At 42.8% G+C, this 25,315-nt stretch overlaps 1 protein-coding gene across 4 annotated transcripts in view; it reads left to right on the forward strand.

Annotated features, from left to right (window-relative positions):
• Positions 1–25,092, forward strand: part of plekhb2 (pleckstrin homology domain containing, family B (evectins) member 2) — a 40,970-nt gene extending 15,878 nt beyond the window's left edge. For all 4 annotated transcript variants that reach the window (XM_078563593.1, XM_078563596.1, XM_078563594.1 and 1 more), the window contains 2 exons: positions 11,681–11,801; positions 19,711–25,092. In XM_078563593.1, coding sequence (XP_078419719.1) covers positions 11,681–11,801; positions 19,711–19,841 — 252 coding nt within the window. In that variant the 3' untranslated portion in view covers positions 19,842–25,092. The remainder of the gene's footprint in view (positions 1–11,680; positions 11,802–19,710) is intronic.
• The last annotated feature ends 223 nt before the right edge of the window (positions 25,093–25,315 follow it).

Raw genomic sequence — 25,315 nt, forward strand, 5'->3', positions numbered from 1 at the left:
GCGGGTTGCCTCACATCCTTTAAAAAGTACTTGGATGAGCACTTGGCATGTCATAACACTCAAGGCTGGTAAATGGGATTAGGTAGGTAAGTCAGGTGTTTCTCACGTGTCGGTGCAGACTCGATGGGCCAAAGGGCCTCTTCTGCTCTGAGATTCTGCTTTATCCTGGATGGTGTCAAGCTTCTTGAGTGTTGGAGCTGCAGTCATCCAGGCAAGTGGCTTGGTTGCAGGAGTTGCTGGGAAGATGACATTTTGGCATTAGTCCACCTTTGGGCCGTACTCCAGATCTATTGTCAGAGTTTACGCCCTTAGCCCCACTGGCATGTGGACGTACCCTGGCACACATGAACCAAACTCCCAGTTATGAGTGAATAGCCCCACTGTCTTTTGGATACCTCGAGAGTTGAAGGCTAAGGCTAACCCTGACCAAAAAAAGTCTGGAGTGGAGCCCAAATATGGACTGGTATCTAAATATGTCTTCTTTCAGGCAACTCTTGCAACCAAACTTAGAAACTTAGTGCTTTGCTTTCCTTTGGAGACAGCTGGTGAGGTCGAAGGGAACTGCACACTTGGTCTGGGGGCCAAACCTTCTCGAAGTTCCTCTGAAACTTTAGGTTGGAACCCAGTTTCCAAGTGTTGCTACAAGGAGGCACAGCTGAGAGGCTGCAGATGCAGATGGAGAGGCTGAGTATGAACAGGGGTATAGACTTGGTTCTCTTTTTCGCATTGCTGCTAGCCAGTGGCGTTGGTGAAAACGAGAAGCAAGCTAGCACAGGTGGGAAGCACGCTAAATCTCTTCACCCACACATTAGACAGATCACATCGGCCTGTTGGACATACTTGGAAATATGAAAGGGGATCTAATTCAAAGAAGAGGCTTTGCAGGGTAGGTGTTTGGAGGATGTTGCCTCTAGCCATGTAGTCCAGAATGAAGGGTCATAGTCTTGGAATAAGAGATCAGCCATTTAGAACTTAGATGAGAAATTTCTTAATGCAAAGGGTTGTGAATCTTTGGAAATTCTCTACCCTAAGCTGTTGTGGATGTCAGCCATTTGAGTCTGTTTAAGTCTGAGATGGATAGATTTTTGGTACGAGGGGAAGAGGGAGCTGTGGTAGAAGATCAGCCATGATCTTATTGAATCCTGAAGCAGGCACTAAAGGCCAAATGACTTACTCCTCCCCCTCTCATGTTTTTAAGGCAAGTTCTTATAACCTAAATTTGGATCAGTTTCAGTTGTACAATGTGCTGCACATATAAAACATATCTGTTACTCTATTTGCGTTTTTCACTTTAAGCATGAGTGTATATATAGTGTCTATACTTTGCTTTTCAACATTAGAAATAGCTGATTATTGCTTTCTGTGCACTTGGCGAAGATGGTGCAGGAGGGAGGGCTTCATGTTTCTGGACAATTGGACTCTGTTCCAGGGAAGGTGGGACCTGTTCCGACAGGATGGTTTGCACCTGAACTGGAGTGGGGCTAACATCCTTGCGGGTAGGTTTGCTAGTGCTGCTCCGGGGCGTTTAAACTAGATTTGCAGGGGGAGGGGAACCAGAGTGTTAGAGCAGATAGTGAGGTGGAGGAAGATAAAGGTCAAGCGAGGAATGCATGTATAGACAGAAATCAAAGGTTTGTACGGGATAGAAATGTTCTCAGGTGCATCTATTTCAATGCAAGGAGTATTGTCGGAAAGGCAGATGAGCTTAGGGCGTGGATTGGCACATGGGATTACGACATTATTGCTATTAGTGAGACTTGGTTGCAGGAGGGGCAGGACTGGCAGCTCAATGTTCCAGGGTTCCGTTGTTTCAGACGTGATAAAGGGGGAGGGATGAAAGGGGGAGGAGTGGCATTACTAGTCAGGGAAAATATCACAGCTGTGCGTAAGCAGGACAACCCGGAGGGCTCGTCTACAGAGGCCATATGGGTGGAGCTGAGGAGTGGGAAAGGTGTGACCACACTAATAGGGTTGTATTATAGACCGCCCAATAGTCAGAGAGAATTGGAGGAGCAAATCTGTAGAGAGGTAGCAGACCGATGTAATAAACAGAAAGTTGTGATAGTAGGAGATTTTAACTTTCCACATATTGACTGGGACTCCCATACTGTAAAAGGGCTGGATGGCTTGGAGTTTGTCAAATGTGTTCAGGAAAGTTTTCTAAATCAATATATAGAGGTACCAACGAGAGAGGATGCAATACTTGATCTCCTATTAGGGAACCAGACAGGTCAGGTGACAGAAGTATGTGTAGGCGAACATTTTGGGTCCAGTGACCACAATGTCATTAGTTTTAAGTTAATTATGGATAAGGATAGGTCTGGTCCTCGAGTTGAGATTCTAAATTGGAGAAAGGCCAGTTTTGTGGAAATGAGAAAGGATCTAGGAAGAGTGGATTGGCATAAGTTGTTTTCTGGCAAGGATGTGTTCAGTAAGTGGAAGGCATTCAAAGGCGAAATTTTGAGAGTGCAGAGTTTGCATGTTCCTGTAAGGATTAAAGGCAAAGTTAACAGGCATAGGGAACCTTGGTTTTCAAGGGATATTGGCGATCTGGTTAAGAAGAAGAGAGAGGTGTATAGCAGGTATAGGCAACAAGAAGCAAATGAGGTACTTGTAGAGTATAGAAAATGTAAGAAAATACTAAAGAAGACATGAGGTTGCTTTGGCAGATAATGTGAAGGTAAACCCGAAGGGTTTCTACAAGTATATTAAGAGTAAAAGGATAGTAAGGGTCACAATTGGTCCCCTTGAAGATCAGAGTGGTCGTCTATGTGTGGAGCCTCACGAGATGGGGGAGATCTTAAACAGTTTTTTTGCATCAGTATTTACTCAGGAAACTGGCATAGTGTATAAGGAAGGAAGGGAAACAAGCAGTAGCATGGAACATATAGAGATTAAAGAGGAGGAGGTGCTTGCTGCCTTACAGTGAATAAAGGTAGATAAATTCCCCCGGGTCTGACATGATATTCCCTCGGACCTTGAGGGAGACTAGTGTAGAAATTGCAGGGGCCCTGGCAGAAATATTTAAAATGTCCTTAGCCACGAGTGAGGTGCCAGAGGATTGGAGGATAGCTCATGTTGTTCCGTTGTTTAAAAAAGGCTCCAAAAGTAAACCAGGTAATTACAGGCCAGTGAGCCTGACGTCAGTAGTAGGTAAATTATTGGAAGGTGTTCTGAGAGATCAGATATATAATTATTTGGACAGCAAAGGGTTGATTAAGGATAGTCAGCATGGCTTTGTGCGTGGTAGGTCATGTTTAACGAACCTCGTAGAGTTTTTCGAGGAGGTTACCAAGAAAGTAGATGAAGGAAAGGCTGTGGATGTTGTCTACACGGACTTTAGTAAGGCCTTTGACAAGGTCCCACATGGGAGGTTAGTTCAGAAGGTTCAGACACTTGGTATCCATGGAGAGGTTATAAACTGGATTCGAAATTGGCTGTGTGGGAGAAGACAGAGAGTGGTAGTGGATGATTGCTTCTCAGACTGGAGGTCTGTGACTAGTAGTGTGCCTCGGGGATCTGTGCTGGGACCATTGTTGTTTGTTGTCTATATCAATGATTTGGATGTTAATGTGGTAAATTGGATCAGCAAGTTTGCTGATGACACTAAGATTGGAGGTGTTGTGCACAGCGAGGAAGGCTTTCAAAGCTTGCAGAGAGATCTGGACCAACTGGAAAAATGGGTCAGAAAATGGCAGATGGAATTTAATGCAGAAAAGTGTGAGTTGTTGCATTTTGGAAGGACAAACCAAGGTAGGATATATACAGTAAATGGTAGGGCACTGAGGAGTGCGGAGGAACAAAGGGATTTGGGAGTTCAGATACATAATTCCCTGAAAGTGGCGTCACAGATGGGCAGGGTTGTAAAGAAATCTTTTGGCATACTGGCCTTCATAAATCAAAGTATTGATAATAGGAGTTGGAATGTTATGGTGAGGTTGTATAAGACATTGGCGAGGCCAACTTTGGAGTATTGTGTGCAGTTCTGGTCGCCTAACTACAGGAAGGATATCAGTAAGATTGAAAGAGTGCAGAGAAGATTTACTATGATGTTGCCGGGTCTTAAGGAGTTGAGTTACAGGGAAAGATTAAACAGGTTAGGACTTTATTCCTTGGAGCGTAGAAGGATGAGGGGAGGTTTGATAGAAGTTTACAAAATTATGAGGGGTATAGACAGAGTAAATGTGAGTAGGCTCTTTCCACTTAGATTAGGAGAGATAAACACGAGAGGACATGGCTTTAGGGTGAAAGGGGAAAGGTTTAGGGGGAACTTCTTCACTCAGAATGGTGAGAGTGTGGAACGAGCTGCCATCTGACGTGGTAAATGTGGGCTCACTCTTAAGTTTTAAGAATAAATTGGATAGATACATGGATGGGAGAGGTCTGGAGGGTTATGGACTGGGTGCAGGTCAATGGAATTAGCGGAATAATATTTCAGCACAGACTAGAAGGGCCGAATGGCTTGTTTTCTGTGCTGTAGTGTTCTATGGTTCTTGGCATTAATAGTCAATAAAAGTTAACCAGATTTATTAATACAAAATAATCCAATATCTGTACTGAGTGATTGCACATGTATTTTGAGTACACTATTGAATGAGCATCAAACAAGTGAAACAGTCCAGTTGAACAGATCTGAAGTGTAGTTTTTGTCTCAAATTAATCCTTTTCAAAGACTGCGATCCTTTCTCGATGCTCAACAAATTCTGCAGGACATTCTGCTTCCAGCCGTTAAATAGCAACCATCAGTTTCTTGATAGGTTTCTGAACAAAATAGGACAACGCATTTGCTTATTTAAAAGTTTGAGCAAATGGATCGAACTTTCCTCACCTTTATTTAAAGAGAGCCTCTTGATGTTTCTCTTCCTTGCTGCCTTTTTAAATAATCGTGTTCTTTTTTAAAGTAGTACTCATAAAATGGTTCATTTTGATAGTGCAACTGAATCATACTTTATTTGTGGGTTTTAATTTTTCTCTCATCAATATTTCGATTCTGACTTCTCCGCCATTCTACAGGCATCAGGTTGCACTCAACAACTGGTCATCCTTGTGTGTGCCAAGAGGGGGAACGTAAATAAAATATTTGACCATGGAGGGATCAGAGTTGAGGTTACAGGGGTATGGTGACATAGTGGTAATGTTACCTGACTAGTAATTCAGAAGTCTGAATAAATAATCCAAAGGCAGGAGTTCAAATCCTATCATAGCAGTTTCTGAATTTGAAATCTGTTCATTAAATAAATCTGAAATAAAAAGGCAGTATTGGAAATGATGACGGTGAAGCTATTTGGATTGTTGTAAAAAAAACCATTAGCTGGTTCACTAATGCCCTTTGGGGAAGGAAGCCTACCTGGTCTGGCCTATATGTGACTCCAGACCCACAGAAAAGTGGTTGACTCTTCCTTGCCCTCTGAAATGGCTTAAAAATCTATTCGGTTATATTAAACAGCTGCAAAAAATTAATGAGAATAAAATCTGAGGGACTGTTCAGCATTGAATTTGGACACAACAGAGGCACACCCTGACAAGTCGACCCTGCAAAGTCCTCCTTGCCAACATCTGGAGACTTCTGCCAAAATTAGAAAAGCTGCTCCATAGACTGATCTAACACCGTATGCCATCATCAAACACCAGTCTGACAAGTCATACTCAGTGAATCATACCTTGCAGCCAATGTCACACACTACTCCATTGCTATCCCGGGTATGTCCTGTCCTATCGGCAGGGCAGACTCACCAGAGGTGGCGGCAGAGTGGTTTACAGTCAGAAGGGAGTGTCCCTGGGAGACCTCAACATTGATTCTGGATGCCATGAAGTCTCACAGCAACAGGCCAAACAAAGGCAAGGAAAGCTCCTGCTGATTACCATCTGCTGCCCTCCCTCAGCTGATGAACCATGTTGAACACCAATTAGAAAAAGCACCAAGTGTGCCAAGGGCACAGAATGTACTCTGGGTGGGGAGCTCAAAACTGGGCATCCATGAAGCGTTGTGGGCCATCAGCAAGTGCAGAGTTGTATTCAACCATAACCTGTAACCTCTTGGTGTGGCATATCCCCCACTTCCATAACCATCAAGCCAGGGGAACAATCCTGGTTCATTGAATGGAGGAGGGCATACCAGGAGAAGCAACAGATGTACTTGGAAACAAGGTGTAGCCACAGCACATTTAAACAGCAGAAGCAGCATGCTATGGGGTGAGCCAGTGATCCTATAACAATAGATCAGATCGAAGCTCTGCAGTCTGGACATATAGTCGTGAATGGTGGAGGAGAATTACACAACTAATGAGGAGGAGGAGGCTCCAAAAACAACACCATCCTAAATGGTGGTGGGTATGAGCACAAGTGCAAAAAGAAGTGGCTGATGTTTGCAACTATCTTCAACTCGAAGTGTGGAGTGGATGATCTGTCTCTGCCTCCTCTGAAGTCCTCACCAGCACTGATGCTAGATTTAAGCTGGTTCAGTTCACTCCATGTGATGTCGCGAAGCGGCTGACTACACTGATGCACCAAATCCTATCAGTCCTGACAACATCCTGGCTGCAGTATTGAAGACTAATGCTCCAGAACTAGCCATATCGCAGGCATGGCTGTTCCAATACAGCTGCAACACTGGGCATTTACCTGACAATGTGGGAAAATTGCCCAGGTATGTTCTATCCACAAAAAGCAGACGGCCAATTACTGCCCGTCACCCTGCTCTCATTCATCAGCAATGTGATAGAAGGTGTCATTAGCAGTGCTATCAAGTGGCACTTATTTGGCAACAACTTTGATGTTCAGTTTGCGTTTGTCAGGAACACTCAACTCCAGACCTCATTATAACCTTGGTCCAAATGTGAACAAAAGAGCTTCCAAAGGTGAGGTGAGAGTGACTGTCCTTCACATCAAGGTGACATTTGACCAAGTGTAGCATCGAGGAACCCAAGTAAAATTGAAATCAACGGGAGACTGGTGAGAGGAAGTGGGTGCAGGATGGTGAGACAGAAACTCTTCGTTGGTTGAAGTCATACTTAGTACAAAGGAAGATGGTTGTGGTTGTTGGAGGCCAGTCATCTCAATCCCAGGACATTGCTGCGGGAGTTCAGGGTAGTGTAGTGTCCTGGGCCCAACCATCTTCAGCTGCTTCATCAATGACTTTGCCTCCATCATAAGGTCAGAAGTGGGGATGTTTGCTAGTGTTCAGTACCACTTGCAACTCCTCAGATACTGAAGTAATCCATGCCCATGTGCAGCAAGACCTGGACAGCATTCAGGCTTGGGCTGATATGTGGCAAGTAGTATTTGTGCCACACAAGTGCCAGGCAAAGATGACCACCAACAAGAGAGAATCTAACCATTGCCCCTTGACATTCAATGGCATTACCATCGCTGAATTTTACCAGAAACTGAACCGGACCAGTCATGTAAATACTGTCTACATGAGCAGGTCAGAGACTGAAAGTTCTGCAGCGAGTAACTCCCTTCCTGACTCCCCAAAACCTGCCCACCATTAACAAGGCACAGGTCAGGAGTATGATGGAATATTCCGCACTTCCCTCTGTGCAATTCTAGCAGCATTCGTGAAGCTCGACCCTATCCAGGACAATGCACCCCATCCACCACCTTAAACATTCCCTCCCTCCCTCCCTCCAACATAGTGGCAGCAATGTGTACCATTTACAAGATGCACTGGAGCAACTTGCCAAGGCTCCTTCGACAGCACCTTTCAAACCTGGGACCTCTACACCTAGAAGAACAAGGGCAGTGAATGGAAGGAAATGCCACCACCTGCAAGTTCCCCTCCAAGCCCCACACTGTCCTGACTTGGAACTATATCACTGTTTCTTCACTGTCACTCGGTCAAAATCCTGGAACTCCTTTTCTAACAGCACTATAGGTATACCTACTGCAGCTGTTTGAGAAGGTTTGCCACCACCTTCTCGAGGGCAAGTTGGGATGGGCAATAAATGCTGCTGGCCTTGCCATTGACGCCAACATGAATGGAGAAAATGAAAAAGGAGACATCCTGTCTGATGTCCACAGATGTATATTTTCCAACAGAACCACAGGAGCGTGATTGGAAATGGCAGCCAGAGCTAATCTGATCTGATCTGATCTCTTTATCCCCCCCACCACCAGCCAAACTGGGAGTGATCAAAATCCCTATGTCAAATAAGAGTTCAGTGTGGAGAATTGTGAGGTCATCCACTGGACCTGGGAGACCAATCGTATTGTTTTCCTAAAGATGATTGACATGGAATTGTGAAGGAGCAAAGGTTTTAGGTGCCTCTAACTCACCAAGGCTCCTTAGGCAGCACCTTCCAAACCCATGACCATTACCATCTAGAAGGACAAGACCTGCAGATTGATGGGAACACCACCACCTGGATGTTCCCCTCCAGGCCACTCACCATCCTGACTTGGAACGATATTGCCGTTCCTTCACTGTCGCTGGGTCACAATCCTGGAACTCCCTCCCGAACAGCACTGCGGATGTGCCTACACCACAGGGACTGCAACGGTTCAAGAAGGCAGCTCACCACCACCTTCTCAAGGGCAATTAGAGATGGGAAATAAATGCTGGCCCAGCCAGCGATGCTCACATCCTGTTTTTAAAAAAAGTTTTTGCACTACTGATCTTAGACAGATCTTGGGCAGTAGTTTCCAGGGTCAATTGAAAACCTCAGTACTGAGGTTAATGGCTTTTTCTTATGGAAGGGTGTTCAGGGACTTGCAACAAAGTTGAGTAAGTGGAGTTCAGGCACAGACCAACATTGATTTTAACTGAATGATGAAATAGGCTTGAGGGCTGAATGGCCTGTTCCTATGTTTGCAAAGTGCTTTGTTTCATGTCGATAAATGTCTTCCAGGAAAATGATGGGCTGATGTGCACTCCCGTGCTTTCCACTGATAGAAGTAATTATTAGAATTGCTGGCCTGTTGAGAAAGAGCCAGAGGTTTCTTCAAAGGATAGGCCGAGTGTTTGAAAAGAAACTCCCTTGATCCCACGTGATTGACAGCTCTGTGCTCCGTAGGCCTTCGGGGTTAAATACATTCCACAGGCTGTTGGGTAGTTTGTTAAAGACTACACTTGAGTCCAAGGCAAAGGCATGGACTGCCTCCAGGCTCACGTACAAACGCCATATCAGGAAGGCTTGGCAACTTGGTGGGCTGTGAAGAAACATGCTTCAGAGTGTAGACTGTTTTAAATTCTTGTGGGCTCAGGTATTTTTTTTTCTTGTTTTTCTAGGCATCAGTAATGCTAATTCCTGACTGTTCTGTTAATCATACACCCACCCCATCTTAGCCCATGAATCCAAAGAGATTGTAACTTCTTGCCCCTTACATTTTGATCACTGTTTGAGAAGAATTTCTTGACATCAGTCCTAAAATTACATTTTATTAGTTTGAAGTCAGTCTGAGTTCTGCCCCTGTAGTTTAATTAAAGTAGTAACCTGGGTGAACTTGATCTCTGGCAGAGCATCTTTCAAGGGCCTCCTCTTTAGATTGAAAACCCCAGATTTTCCAGTCTTTATTTCATTAATTCTTGGGGTATGATTGTCAATTACCAGGCCAGCTTTATTGCCTGTCCCTAGTTGCCCTTGAGTCGGTAGTGGTGATCCTCCTTGAATCGCTGCAATCCTTCCATGGTGCCCTTAGTTAGGGAGCCGCAGGATTTTGACCCTGCGGCAATGAAGGATGACTATGTATGTTTAAGTCACGATGTGTGAGATTTGGGAGGGGAACTTGCAGGTGATGGTGTTCCCTACTGCCTTATCCTTCTAGTTAGTTGAGGTCATGGGTTTGGGAGGTGCTGTCAAAGAAGCTTTATAACTTATCCTCCAGAAATTGGGATTAGCTCTGGACTTTTGTGTGCTGCCACCAGAACTTGGTTGCCTCTTAATTCTTGGTGACCAGAACTGGACACATATTCAAGGTGTTGGTCTGCCTAGAGAACTAGGAAGTTTGATGATAACCACCTCTAACTTGTAATGTCACTAATATTCACTAATGTTGTTCAATATCCTGTTTATTGATTATTCCAACTTCCTCCTGGCTGCTCTCCCACATTGTAACCTCCATAAACTTGAATCATCTAAAGCTCTGCCGTCCATGTCTAAACTTGTAGCCCTGTTGCCCTACTGCCTGTGTTCTTGCTGAACTATATTGACTCTCCGTCAAGCAACGCCTTGATTTTAAGATTTTGATCCTTGTTTTCAAATTGCTCCATGGCTTGCCCCTCCTTATCTCTGTAATCTCCTCCAACTTCCTTGGAGATGTCTGCACTCCTCTAATTCTGGCCTTTTGTGCATTCCAAATCTTCATTGCTCCAAATATTAGTGACCGTGTCTTCAGTTGTCTTGGCCCCAAGCTCTGGAATTCCCCCCCTAAACCTCTCTACCTCGCTACCTTGCTTTCCTTCTTTAAGATACTTTTCTCAAAACCTTCCTCTTTAACCAAGCTTTTGGTCGTCTGATCTAGTGTCTCCTTTTGTGGCTTGGTGTCAAACTTTGGTTTGTAATGCTCCTGTGAAGTGCCTTGGGATATTTCATTATATTAAAGATGTTATATAAATATAAGTTCTTGTTGATTGCTCTGCATTGATTGGTGATGTTTACTGTTGAATTTTCTAGGACACCTCAGCCTTTCAGTTTTATGCTCTGATTTCAGCGCCATTCATGGAGTCTGCATGTCATCCATTTTGCTTCCTATGTCTAGCACTTCACACTTTTCTGCATTAAATTTAATCTGCTGTTGCTCTGCCCACTTAGATGTTTTGTAACTTCTGAGCTGCCTGCTCAGATTTAACTGCCCCTCTCACCTGCTATCATCCAGAAACTTGACCATTTGGTTATAATCTCTTTAAATTTATTTCTGCTTTTCTCTCCAGAGGACATGTTGCGCGTGTCCCTCCCTGCTGAATACTTGGAGGAAGTATTCATTCAGTATATTAACTATTTGTGCTCAACCTCTGTTTTGAGTTTATTTGTGTCTTTTTTTTTGCTTCAGTGATGACCTTAATTCTCGTAAATAAATCTGCCTTCACGTTCTGATAATGTGACACCTTCCCATTCTTCGGAAAGGGCAGATGTGTGCGTCTGCTTAAAGATGTTTCTCCTGCGTGAGTAGAGTGTTGGAAAGGAGCTTCTGTTGTTGCAAGCGCAACCCCCCGCCGGCCCCGGACCACTACCTTACCCCATCTCCAACTGTCTCCTGCACCAAGGGCCAGGTGACCAATTGGGAATTGAAGCTAGGATTTCTAATGTGTGATTCGATTACACAGTGTCTTTACCGATCAAGGCATGAGGAGACCAAAGGAGCAGTTGTTTAACCAGGTAGCTTCCTGTGGCCTTGTTGAGCATATAATATAGAAAAAAATTGCTGTTATTCTTCTGTATCTTCGGATGTTTAGGGAAATGTAACTTCACTCTACATCTGAGTGCCTTATTTGATTGCTGAGGGATGACTAGCTGAGAAGCAAATATAGTTGTCAGTCCATGATTTTTCTCAGCATCTTCCCCTTCCCGTTTAGAGGGTATGGTTTGAATGAAAAAGAGGGGGGTGAGAGTTATAGAAATGGCACTGTATTTGGTAAAGCTGCAGATATTTGTCTTTTGGTTGGAATGCAAGTGCATCGTTTTGCTGGTGCTGTAGGTTGCCAATACTGGATGTGCTGAACAATTGGCTTGGAATTTTTCAGGTTTATGGTTACAATCCGTATAGTGATGCTTACACTACACAGCCGCCCTCTGCTTCACAGCAAGTAATCTACACATCTAATGGACAGCCTTATGCCGTGGCCTATCAGTATCCCTACCAAGGTGAGTCTCTGTATTGGCAGCAGTGATTTCCATTCGCTTCGTGTTTACAAAAGTCATGACTCCGAGTTGCATGTTAGATAACCCCTAGTGGGAGGGCAAAGCTGTTTGATTTGAGAATGAAAATCATGGGCTCAAAGTGCAGCTTCCCAGTTCCAGGAGGTGACCCTTGTTCAATATAACATTTTGTGACTTCTGTCATTTCAAAAGAAAGCTGTGGCCGGCAGTCTGCGGCACATGAAAATTGAAATGTGCCGCCCACCGTGTGGAAACTGATGGATTTCTCCATGTGGCAATTTTTCGGAGGTCAGCCAAATCCGGCAGCGAGGCAGGAACCGGCTAAGAGTTCACGGATACCAAAGTAAAGTACTGTAGATGCTGGAAATCCTGAAGTAAAACAGAAAATGCTGGAAATACTCAGCAGGCCAGACGGTATCTATGGAGAGAGAAACCGAGTTAACATTTTGGGCTGTGATGACCCTGAGCCAGAGCTGTCGGCGGGAGTGAGATCCTGGAGGAATTTGAAGTCTGTTCCCAGGGCAGTGGGTGATGGTTAGGCAGTGGGGCTTGGCGTGGGTGAGAGTGCATGCCACGGCTTACTGGTGAAGTTGTAATTTGTAGATGCCAGTTTAAAAAAAGCATTGGAGAAGTTGGTGTGATGAAAGGGTGCATTAGGAGATTAGCAGCGGGATGCGCTGAGGTGGCCAGTTTTGAGCTGGAAGAAAGCCAAGCAGTCAGTACAAGACTTGATATGGAGGAGGGAACCTGAGCTAGGGGTTGAACTGCAAGTCGCGGTTCCAAACAGCTGAATTTGGCCTGAAATATCAGCCAGCAAGATTGGAGGGGTTAAATCCAGAGACACGGGTGTAGGTGCGACTTGGGCAGTTTGGCTTCGGTTTTTTTTTGACAATTAGATGAAAACTTCATAGCCAGGTCTTAATGTTGGAGAGTGTAGCAGTGGAATTGGCAGAGCATGCTACATTAAACACAACTCCATTAACGAAGCATTCTATCATTAGACATCTAACATTTGCAGTCATTACATTATTGTAGATAGCATTAGTTTAACACATTTAGATTTTAATGAAACTGATGGATGTTGTGCTATCATATTGCGTATAACTCCCTGTTCTTCCTTCTATTGCAGTGAAATTTATAAGCAGCATGAGATGCTGCCAGACCTGCTGAGTATTTAAAGCATTTCATGTTTTTTTATTTCAGATTTCCAGCATCTGCAGTATTGTCAATTTTGCTGCCGAGAGTTATGTAGTTGCAGGCTCTGGGCACATGGTGGCACCATTGGGCAATTTTCCAAAGTCCTTTTTCCAATCCACAGACAACACAAATGTTCAATGTTAGAGATGACGTGAATTGATATTTTGTAATGAGAACTGTACAATTCATAACACGCTCCCTGATAGCTGTCGAAAATCCCGTTACCCTCCTTCCAACATTTTATATATTAAAAAAGAAGCCGACGTGGGTTCTGGGATAAGTTCTTGCCATTAAAACAAGTGCATTGCAGTATTCAGGTCTAATCCCTTGTCCAAGATGAATAATGAGAGATTAGATCTGCTGGGAAACTCTCAGTTCCATCCATGTTTCTGTAGATCCCACATTTTTACAAATATCCCAAATAATTGAGCCTGTTCTGATCTGCTACGTGTCCGATATACACTGCGGGGTTTGAGGCTGTCCAGCCTCTTAGTTTGATATTAGTTTATAAGTTCCCAAGTAAATCCGTGTTGTGGTGTGACTGCCAAAGCATTCTTGATTTTGTTTACATTCACATGCAGGCCGTGCACTTGACTGGGTCCTTCCCTCCTGGGCTGAATCAGTTTTGCATTCACAAATGAGCCATGTAAACTGCCAATACGAGCTGACCATGGAGAGCATCCATTATTGAGGAAATGCTTAGGAGCGTGGCATCTGGTCTTTCACATTACACCGCTCCAATCCATTCCTGCATTCATCTGCCGTGTACACCTCTCATCTGTGTTCGCTTGTTGGGGCGACCTGCGTTTGCCAATGTCTTTAGTTCCAGTCAAGGTGGCTTTTTGCCAAACCTGCCGGCACTGCTGTGAAATACTGTTTTTCATTTGCTTTTCAACTCTCAGACTCTTATAGCACAGGAGGAGGCCTTTCGGCCCATTGTCCCTGTACCGACTCTTCAATAGAGAGAACCAATTAGTCCCACTCCTCTTTTTCCATAGATTTGCAATATTTTCTCTTTCAGATATTTATCCAATTCCCTTTCTGACATTATTGCTGACATCTCCGCTGTGTAAAATCTTTTTTCCTCGTTTCTCCTCTCTGGTTCTTTTCCCACCGATCTTAAATCTGTGTCCTTTGGTTACCGACCCTACCAGTGGAAACAGTTTCTCCTTGTTTATGCCATCAGACCCCCTCATTACTTTGAACACCTCGGTTAAATCTCCCATTAACCTTCCCTGCTGTAAGAAAGAAATCACAATTTCTCATGTTCTGTGGATGGAAAGAAAGGCTGCCTTTTTATTTGCTGCAGTTATGAATGGGCACAATAGTGCTGCATGAGCGTTTGGTTGACATTACCAGATTCCAGATTTACCTAACTAATAACCTTACTGCTCTCTAAACCTTGTGTTGCAGCGCAAATACTTCCAGCTATGTCTCAGCAGTTGCCTAATAGTTGCCTCGTGCTGTGAGGTCAAACCACTATCCTTTTGTAGGAGGTTACTCCCTTCCTCTGTTCACCTTGACCACATTATCCAGGATGATTGCCATAGTCAACACAGTGCCATTCTGCCACGATCCTTGCTCATCTCCTTTAGCTTGTGCTCCATTCCCAGATGTAGCCCCAGCCCTCGCGTGCTGACAGTGCTCTCCGTCACAGAGTTGACCGCGCACTGGTTGGTGTTCCTGCTCGTGAAGCACTGTTTTCTTTTGTGTCAGCTGACAACAGCCTGTCTATGGCAGTCAGAGTTGCCGAGTATCATTCCTCCTTCTCTGCCATACCTTTCCTTAGCAGCACTGCCTCCATAAGACACCCACAGTGACTTGCATGAAAGTTTAGCTGTTCTCACTGTTGAAACTTCCAGTCACACCCATCTTGTCATTATGTGAGCTTTAATGGCTTGCACTGTCTCTTTCCCTTTCACTTATGCCGCCCACCTCACTCACCCCCTCTTGTTTGCTCCCACCCCCCTCTCAGAAATGCCAACATTGCACTGCAGTTAATTTTCATGAGTGGCCAGTAACTTGGGCCTGACTACTCTTGTTATTCAATATAGGTGCTAAACTAAACAGCACCTTTTTTATATAGTGCTTCACTAATCTCATGAGGTCCTGAAATGCCTCCTAGCCACTGAAGTAACTTTTGAAGTGTAATCTAGGAAACAGTTGTCAATTTGCCCACAGCAAGGTCCTACAAACAGCCATGAGAGGAGTCATCAGGTTTTTTTTGTACGGTGTTGGTTAAGGAAGAAATATTTGGCCTGGCCACTAGGGGGAGAAAATCACCTGTACCTTTTCAAATGAAATAGTTTACATACACCTGAGCAGTAATAATCCCATCTCACCCAAATAACAGTACTTCCACCCGTGTAGCACTCTTTTAGTGCTGCACTAAAGCACCAGCCTGGATTATGTGCTGAGGTATCTGGAGTTGGGCTTGACTCCACAGCCCTCTGAGGCAAGAAGGCTACCACTAAAAACACTTGTTGGAACCCAGCTATCAAAACGATTTTGATGTGGAACTATTCCTGGGGGCAAATTATTGTAAACTGCTCTGTGCTTCTAAGCAGGGTAAGACTATAGTAACACGTCAAAACCGTGTTTCAACAAGTGAAAGCTGAAAGTCATAAGTGAAGACTAATTTGGTTTTTTTTTATATAAAGAAAGAAATGTTATTTGAAATGGAAGGTGGTTTGGTAAGAAGTCTAATGTTGCAGTAATAACTGAGGCAATCGGAAGCATATTAACCAGCTTCGAGCATTGTATTTGCTCTGGAATTGATAGAATATAGGACTGAGGAGCCAGGAGTCAGCCATTTGGTCCCTCGAGTCTGCTCCACCATTCGTAAGATCATGGCAGATCTGATTTGTGGTCTCTAATCCATGTTTTGATCTGCCTTCCGGCCCCCCCACCGGCCCCATAACCCTAGACTCCCTTGTCTTTCAAAAATCTATCTAACTCTACCTTGAATAAATTCAATGACTCATCCTCCACTACTTTCTGGGGAAGAGAATTCCACAGACTAAGGACCCTCAGAGGAAAAAATTCTCCTAATCTCCATCTTAAAAGGGAGACCTCTTTTTTTAAACTAGGTCCTCGAGTTCCAGTCTCCCCCACAAGAGGAAACATCCTCCTGGCATCCGCCCTATCAAGTCCCCACAGGATCTTTATATGTTTCAATAAGATCACCTCTCATTCTTCTTAGCTCCAATGGGCATAGGCCCAATTTCTTCAGCTTTTCCTCGTAAGATAAGCCCGACATCCCAGGAATGAGTGAAGGGAAACTTCTTTGAAGTAATTCTAATGCATTTATAGCCTTTTTCAAATAAGGAAACCAAAACTGTACACAGTATTCCTGACGTGGTCTCACCAATGCCCTGTACAGCTGCAGTAAAACTTCCCCACTTTTATATTCAATTCTCCTTAAATAGAATGCTGACGTTTATTGTGCTTCCAATCACTTGTTGTACCTGCATACTAACTTTTCCTGATTTCGTACACCAAGACACCCAGACCCCTCTGTACCACCAAATTCAGCAATCTTTCTTCATTTAAATAGTATATTGCTTTTCTATTCTTCATGCCAAAGTGAACAAGTTTACATTTTCCCACATTATACTCCATTAGCCAAATTTTTGCCCACTCATTTAACCTCTCTATATCCCTTTGTTGACTTTCAACCTGCTTGGGAACTTGCTTACCTGCCTGGTATCATCAGCAAATTTTTCTACCATGCATTTGATCCCCTCGCACACCAATGAGTTATGATGTATATTGTAAATGTTTGAGGCCCCAGCACTGATCCCTGGAGCACTCCACTTGTTACAGCTTGTCAACCTGAAAATGACCCAATTCCTACTCACAGCTTCCTATTAGCTAACCATTCCTCTATCCATGCTAATACTTTACCCCTACACCATGAGCTCTTAAATAAAAACAACGCACTGAAAAATCTCCAACAGGTCTGGCAGCATCTGTGGAGACAGAGTTAATGTTTCAAGCCCAATATGACTCTTAGGAACCGAAGAGAAGCAGAAATGTGATGGGTTTTATGCTGTTGAAAAAGGGGGGAGAGGGGCAGGTGGAGCAACATTGAAGGACAGGGCTAGGTTATAGGGCAGGGGAGGTCAAATGACAAAGATGTCATGGAACATGATGCAAAGGGAGTGGTAATGATAGTAATAAAGAACATAACATTGGTCCAGAGTAGGTGTTAATAGCAGAATAAATAGCAGAATAAAGGTCATATGTTTTTGGGTTTCAGAAAGCAGAGGACCAGCTTTGGACTGGCACTTGGGGGAAATAAATTCAAAATGGAGGTCAGAGTTCATGGTCTGAAGTTGTTGAACTCAATATTGAATTGAGAAGTCTGTAAAGTGTCTAATTGGAAGATGAGGTGCTGTTCCTCCAGCTTGCACTGACCTTCACTGCAATGTTGAATCAGGCAGAGGACAGAAATGTGGGCATGAGAGCAAGATGGTGAATTGAAATGGCAAGTGACTGGAAGGTCAGGGTCATGCTTGTGAACTGAGCAAAACATGTTCCTCAAAGTGGTCACTCCAGTCTGCATTTGGTCTCCCCAGTGTAGAGGAGACCACATTGTGAGCAGCAAATTTAATAGACTAAATTGAAATAAGTACAAGCTGCTTCACCTGGATGAGCGCTCTCTTTTCGTAGTAACCTTGGATGTCATGCCTTATCAAATGCCTTTTGGAATCTAATTACACCACATATACAGTATACCCTTTATCCACGTTGCTTGTTACTTCCTCAAAGAATTCAAATAAATTAGATAGACATGATTTCCCTTTTGTGGAAGCCATGTTGGCTCTTGTCTGATCCCATTATGAATTTCTAAGTATCCTGCTATACCCTCCCTAATAATGGAATCTAGCAGTTTTCTGTGACAGATGTTAAGCTAACTGGTGTATAAGTGTCCTGCTTTCTGCCTCCCTCGTTTCTTGAATAAAGGTGTTATGTTTGCTATTGTCCAATTTGCTGGGACCCTTCCAGAACCTAAGGAATATTGGAAGATTATAACCAATGCCGCTACTATCTCTGCAGCCACTTTTAAAAAGACTCCAGGGTGCAGGCCACCAGGTCCTGGGGACTTGTCAGCCTTTAGGTCTAATAGTTTTCCTTGTGCCTTTTCTCTGATGATGGTGATTGTTTTAAGTTCCTTCCTCCTTTTCATCTCTTAACTTCCCAAAGATATTTGAAAATTTTCTAAGGCTTCTACAGTGGAGACAGACACAAAATACCTATTCAATGCTTCCCCCATTTTCTAGTTTTCCATGATTAATTCCCAATAGACACACTGTAGAGGACCAACACTCACTGCTTACTCTTTTCCTTTTTAAATACTTGCAGAAATTCTTACTATCTTTTTTATTTCTAGCTAGCCTTCTCTCATACTCTTAATTTCTCTTTTTTTTAGTCTTTCTTTGATGGTTCTTAAAATCCATCTGACCTATCACTAACTTTTACAGAATTGTACAGTGTTTCATTCAGTTTGACACTATCCTTAACTTCCTTACCTAATCACAGGTGATGCACCCTTCTCAGAGTGTCTCTTTTTCACTGGAATAGATCTTTGCTGAGAGTTATTAAATATCTCCTTAAAAGTTTGCCACTCCATCTCTACTGTCCTACCTTTCAACTTAGCTTCCCAGTTCACATTAGACAATTCTGCCTTCATATCCTTATAATTACCTTTTTATTTAGGTTTAAACACTAGTCTTAGACCCACACTTCTCATCTTCAAACTGAACATGAAATTCTATCGTGTTATCATCACTGTCGCCATGAGGCTCCTTTAATATAAGGTGGTTGATGAATTCGGTCTCATTGCACTTTGAGGTCTAGAATAGCTCTAAGAAATTGTCCCAAATACACTATGAACTCATTTTCGAGGCTACCTTTGCCAATCTGATTTGCCCAAATGGCCATTTGTTAAATACCCTTCAATATTCAGGTCCCAGCCCTGGTCACCTTTCATCCATGTCTCTGTAATGGTTATCAGGTCATAAATATTTATTTCCATTTGTGCTAACAATTCATCCATTTTGTTACAAGTGCTGAAAACATTCACATACAGATGCTTGAATTCTGTCTTTTCACTATTTTTGCAATCTCTGGCCTTGTCTTTTGGTACATTCTTTGTATACTCTGTCCTTCTGGCCACATTCTGGTAATCATTACCCAAATTACTAACCAGCTCTATTACCTTGCCATTTCCCTTTAATTTATCATATTTCCTCTCACATGACCCCTTCTCCCCACCCCGCCCCCACTGTTTAATTTAAAGCCCTCTCTACCACCCTAGTTATACGATTTTCCAGAACACTGGTCCCTTCTTAAACATCATAGCTGCCCCCCCACCTCCCCCCACCCTCACCCCTAAACACACACCTCCTTTAAGGCATACTAAAAATCTACTACTTTGACTAGACTTTTGGTCACCTGTACTAATATCTTCTGACATAAAAACACAAAATCCTGGAGCTGCTCAGCAGGTCAGGCAGCATCTGTGGAGTGAGAAGCAGAGCTAATGTTTCAGGATCAATGATCTGTCATCATAATACCTCTTTATGGGGCTCAAGTGTTAAATTTTATCTGATTACCTTACTCTAGTGCAGCACCATGGGATGTTTTACTACGTTAAATGCAAGTTGTTGATTGTGTTCCTCTTTCCCCACAGGTCCTTACCCACCAGCGACTAATCACGTGATTATTCAAGACCGGCGGCGTGACGATGGGGACCTTGCACTGGGTATGGTGGCAGGAGCTGCCACTGGCATGGCATTGGGGTCACTGTTCTGGGCCTTCTAGAACCCCTGACAGCTGAGTTCATCTGCTGTTTACATCGCCGTCACTTTCCTGGTAGATTCGCTCCTTGCAGTTTGCACCTTACTCTAAGTCCCTAACACATACTGCAGTTGTACACTTGCTTCATTATTACATGGCACCTTAGTCTTATTAAAGCAAATCCTGAGATCTTCAATGACATTTCTGCAGCAAAGTTAAATAGTACATCTATTAATATATATATAATATATATATTGCAAGATTATAATTAACTTATTTCAAGAATGCCATGAATAAAAGCACCATGTGTTTTTCTAATTCTAATTTTATAGCTTCCAAAATTATTTTTGAAAATGTGACAGCATGCTAGGAAAGATTTGTAGTGAAGTTGATGGAATGGGTTGTAACTCCCTTGGAGCCCCGATTTTGAATTCAGTCCAGGATGTTAGGATGAGAGCTTTTGCATTTTCTCCCTTTTTGACTTGCAACAATCCAATGTTTCTTCTGCATAAATTCAGCTGAATCTGAGTTTATTGCATCGCGTGAATGTTGCAAATTAGCCTGTGCCCATCTCGGTTCAAGGTGTGACATGTGAAAAATGATGCTTTGGTGGAAAATGCAATTTCAAGCTACATTACCAGTCTGTTTAGCAGCTAGTTAACAAGGATAATCTATTTTGTACTCCGGGGTATTGCAAAGTTACTGCCATGGTTGCAAAATGGATTTTCAAGCATTGTCAGACTCCTGTGCCTGAATTTTGCAGTTAAGGCTGTTCTTTATATTTGCAAAATTGCACTGGTACCAATTCAAATGCCTTGCATTAGTTACTAACCCCAAGAAAAAAAAATCCCAGCAAGTTGCAGTCCAACTGTAGGTTCCATCACCAGGACAAAACATAAGGGCTGGAATTGTTCAGCATGCATTTCTCCTCCCGGCCCCAGCAGGTTTCTCCATGGTGGGGCTGGCGAGCCATTGAAATCTCCTTTCACATCAGTGGGACCGGAAGATTCCGCCAACGTGAGGCACTGGGAAATTCCATCCGAGAAATGTTAACAGAAAAATGTGCAGGTTGTCCATATTCTATTTTAGTGCTTGTTCCTATCCCAAATAAACACCTTGTAGAACATGAGTAAAATCAAGGATGAGGAAAGACCATCCAGTCTGATGAAAGCCATCTCTACATTTCCCTAACTCTCTCACTTTGGCACCTAATTGAGTGCCCTAATTGTGTATACCTCCATTGAGGCCAAGCATGCATTTATCACTGAATAAAGAAGTTCTTATCTGTTTACACTTTCTTTTCGAGTTCAGACTTATGGTCTGACTCAGCCAAAACAGAAGATGCTGAAAAAACAGCAGAAGTCTATCTGCACAAAAGGACCTACTACACTTGAACCTGTTGACCAATCTTTTTTTTTCTGTTCACAGATCCTGTGCACGTTAGTATTTTCAGTCCTTTCAAATGTCCTCTGATTCTGTTTCCCTAGTTTTCTTAAAATTAATCTTTTGTGTTTCTTAATCTGCACTGTTATAGGTTTGTAAGAGTTGAGATTTCCACTAGAACTGCCTCCTGGCAGAGTGTGGAGTTTGTACTTCTCTAATCCTTCCTCAAAGTTTTATACTTGGGATCATTCTTGTTGATTTTCTTAATACTTAATCATTTCCAATGCATGCTAGTTTTCCCTTGTGTCATTGCCCCCTGACATGAAGACAGTTCTGTGCATGGATTCCAACGAGAGCATCATAAAGACTGCATTACTTGTGTCCAGTTGTTCATACTCCACACCCCAGTGTTTAGTTTACTTTGTAGTTAGCTCACCACATTGCCTCAACATAAAAAGTGGCTTCTAAAAATCTGTCTACATGGCCCTGTTTTAAATCGGTTCTGTTTGCTGGACACCTAAAATGCACAACTTTTACATCAATATAATTTGCATCTATCCAAATTAAACTTCAGCTACCATTTGCCAGTTTAATTGCATTACTTTTCACTTGTTTGAATAGAGCTATTTCACCAGTATTGGATCAATGAGATCTCAATTAATCTCGTTCTTTACTTCCCCTTCTGAAGCTTCCACCCTTGACACCTCTATGTCAATCTGAAGCTTTGGAGCTAGCCAATGGCTATAGCATTAAATATTTGAAGCTACAAAAGTGGTGCAACCTTTTTGAAGTCTGAAATTATGCTGTCTTATTTTTCACCTTCCTGTATTGTGCTTCCTATATTTAATTTGATGCTGTTTGTACGGATTCTTCATAAGTATTCTCGCTCTCACTCCTCCCCACTCCCCCCGCTTGCTCTGCCCCCTCTCTTGCTCTCTGTCAGCTGGGACCAACCCTTGGCTTCCACTTCCACAATTCTGTCTATACTGTTATTAACAAATATACATACTTTTGTCTTTAACCTGAGCCTTGCTGTGCGGTTTGTGCTGAATGTATCCTTGAATGTAAAGATGCAGTAAATTCAGAAGCAAACTTAGTGGAAATCAATAGAGCTGACATTGGACCTGAGAGATTAGCGTGGCCCATACAAAGCTAACCTGTGGATACTTATTCTGGCTAGGAAGCATTTTATTTCAGAGCTGTGGTAGGATATAAGATTTTTAAAGGAATTGTTGAGTTGCTTCACCTGTGTCATCTATTGGGTGTAGACATACCAATCAATTAGTAGTCGAGAAACTTGCGTTTCTTTTTTACTTGTGTAGCCTGTAACTTTCAGTTTCTATTTTAAGTATGAAGCTTCAACTCCATGCAGTTCTCGCTCAGTTCTGAAGGCTGGGACCAGACTATTGATTCCTGCATGGTATTCTCCAGACAAGCTGTGCAATGGTGTTGTCTCCCTTCCCACTCCTGCACCAATGAAAGAATAAATTGGTTACCAGTATATCCAAGTGCATTCCTAAGCTGTTTTGGAGTATTTGGAGATGCCCGAACAGAAGGTTAGAAGGGTGTTGTTACATGAAGCAAAGCACACGAAGGAGGCAGGCCATGGGGAAAGCACTTCAATAAAAGAGGAGAAAAATTGCTTTGAATTCGCCCTGCCTCTCCTTGAATTGACTGAACTTTTAACTACTTCTGGATAATCCAGTGTGCTTTTGGTTTTGAAACTGTTTGTCAGAATCGGAGTTTTGGTTTAAAGTGTTACATTGGAATGTTGTTTATCCAAAGTAACCTGGAAATTTTAACTCGTCCATAAAACAGGAAACGTGCAGCAGCAGTTTGAACTTCAGCATCACAAATTGTTGGTAAGCATTATTCCCTTTCAACCGCATACAGCTTTAACAGTTCATTTGTTTGTTGTAGCACTTCAGAGCTCAGCACTGAATCACATTAATGCACGCAGCCCTGTGCCTGGAACTTTCTTCTCTGGATGAGGTATTGTTTGTCATCAGGAGGTGTGGAGTGAAGGCTAAGCTTATTGATCTAATCTACTTGCCCTCCACACACATGAAGGAAGGCAAAATAGGTGGTGCTAATTGTGGGGGTGGGGGATGGTCTTTAATTCTTGGGTATTCGAATGTATTTTGTATTAGGCTGCCTGTAATTCTTGTTTTCAGTAAGTCTGGTGTATTTGGGGGACCTTGCTACCTTGTGACTGGAATCAACTGAGAACTTGGCAATCTCTCTTCCCTCAGCATGGTGGGGTAAAGTTGAATGGATCCCACCTATTTTGTACATCTCCGTTTCTGCTGTCAAAACTGGCCAGTCAGCTTACCCCAGAGGGAATCAAAAATAAATCTAATTTTTGAGGCAAATTTGTACCCCTCCAAGCATTTCTTTCCATGTTAGGAGATTGTGTGGGAAAGCCCTGGATTTATATTGGCGTGATCCTGTTCCAGTACTGTAGGGAGTCTTTGGTGTTTGCTGATTAATGCTGAGCAGCATGTCTCCGCCTCCTGAATTTACCACCTATTAGATCTTGAGCTTACCTTGGCTTTTGCTGTCTGATGTCTTCATCAATGAGGAAGGAACCAAGAGAATGACACTCTTCACTGTTGCTGTCCCACCATGTTCCTTGGCCCCATCCTTTTTTGTTCCATGGAGTGCCCATGGAGCTTGTTTCTTCATGTGTTTCTATGCAAACATGTACAAAACCAACAGAGAATACATCTTGATAAAAGCAAAATACTGCGTTTGCTGGAAATCTGAAACAAAAACAAAAATTGCTGGAAAAATTCAGCAGGTCTGACAGCATCTGTGGAAAGGAAGACAGTTAACGTTTCGAGTCTGTGTGATTCTTCATCAGACAATACATCTTTTTGGTTTGGAATAGTTGTGGGGGAGAGGGTTGGTACTGGTGCGTTGCCCACAAGAAATTAACAATCTAGAAGAAGCCACTTGTTATTTTGAGGGGTGGAGGAAATGTGGAGGTGTGTGAAGATTCCACATGGTGCTCAGGGCCTGATGTTCCTCTTCGAGGCAGTTTTGTTAACTGAGAGGCTGCTAAGGGCTGTTTTTTTGTGATTTATCTGAGTGAATTTAAAGTACTGGTGACATTGTGACCCAAATCTTACCCATTATAATAATTTCTAACTCACAGCTGCCCAGTGTGTTCTGTCTTATTCAGCAGGTTAATAGCATTGCCCAGTCATAGCAGCTTTTTACGTATTTTAAAAGAAGAAATCTTCATAGCCTATAAAGGTCGGCTAATGACCACCTTGAGGGAGAAGGAAAAAAGTATCTAATCAAGTGTGGAGCAGTGAGTCACGAGCAATAAGATGAACAAATAGGTTAGACATGAGAATGTAAGCAGAGGAAAAAGCACTGGGAGAGTGAGGGAAGCACTAGAAGTTGATGTGAATTTTGGTTTTGAACGTAGACAAGATTGAGTGAAATGATGCAGTGATGTGAACTGTTAAGTGGTTAAAATGAATCGTGTGTGGATTTGGAGAATGATTTTAGTTGGTTGTCACTGGCAGTTTTCCTCAACTGAGTGCTCACTGCAGTTTCTCTCTCTCGCTCTCTCTCTCTCTTTCTCTCTCTCCATCATATAACAGGACACTCCTTTATTTGCCTTACTCCTATTTGCTGCACTGATATTTAGAGACACATCTCTGCAGTGAAATTATAGAATGTCTTTGTGTGTAGATGTTAATTTTTAATACTTTATTTAAACTCTGATTAATGATCAGCTGCTAAAAGTGCTTTTAAAAATGTTCCATCAAAAACAATAGGATACATTCTAAGTTCTGTGGCTCAGTATTGCTAATTGTACCATAAAAAAATGTTTCTGTGGAATGAGATTGTGTATTTAAATAAACTGATTTAATTGCTGTGTAACTGTCCTGTGTCAGTTTTTCTAAACTAGAGGTAAAGTTTTAACAAATTGAGTTAAATATGGTGGTAATTCCGGTGGTGAACTGTTAGACTCCTATCCACAGAATGTACGTCAACATAAGCACTAGAACATTCTCACCTGTTATTTTTTCTTCCTCTTCCCTCTCTTGTGAACAGATTGGCACGTTGCAGGGAGTCAGTGTAGTTGGGTGTTGATAAAT

This window comes from Cetorhinus maximus, chromosome 19, assembly GCF_964194155.1.
Source record: "Cetorhinus maximus chromosome 19, sCetMax3.hap1.1, whole genome shotgun sequence".
In the NCBI taxonomy this organism is placed as follows: Eukaryota; Metazoa; Chordata; class Chondrichthyes; order Lamniformes; family Cetorhinidae; genus Cetorhinus; species Cetorhinus maximus.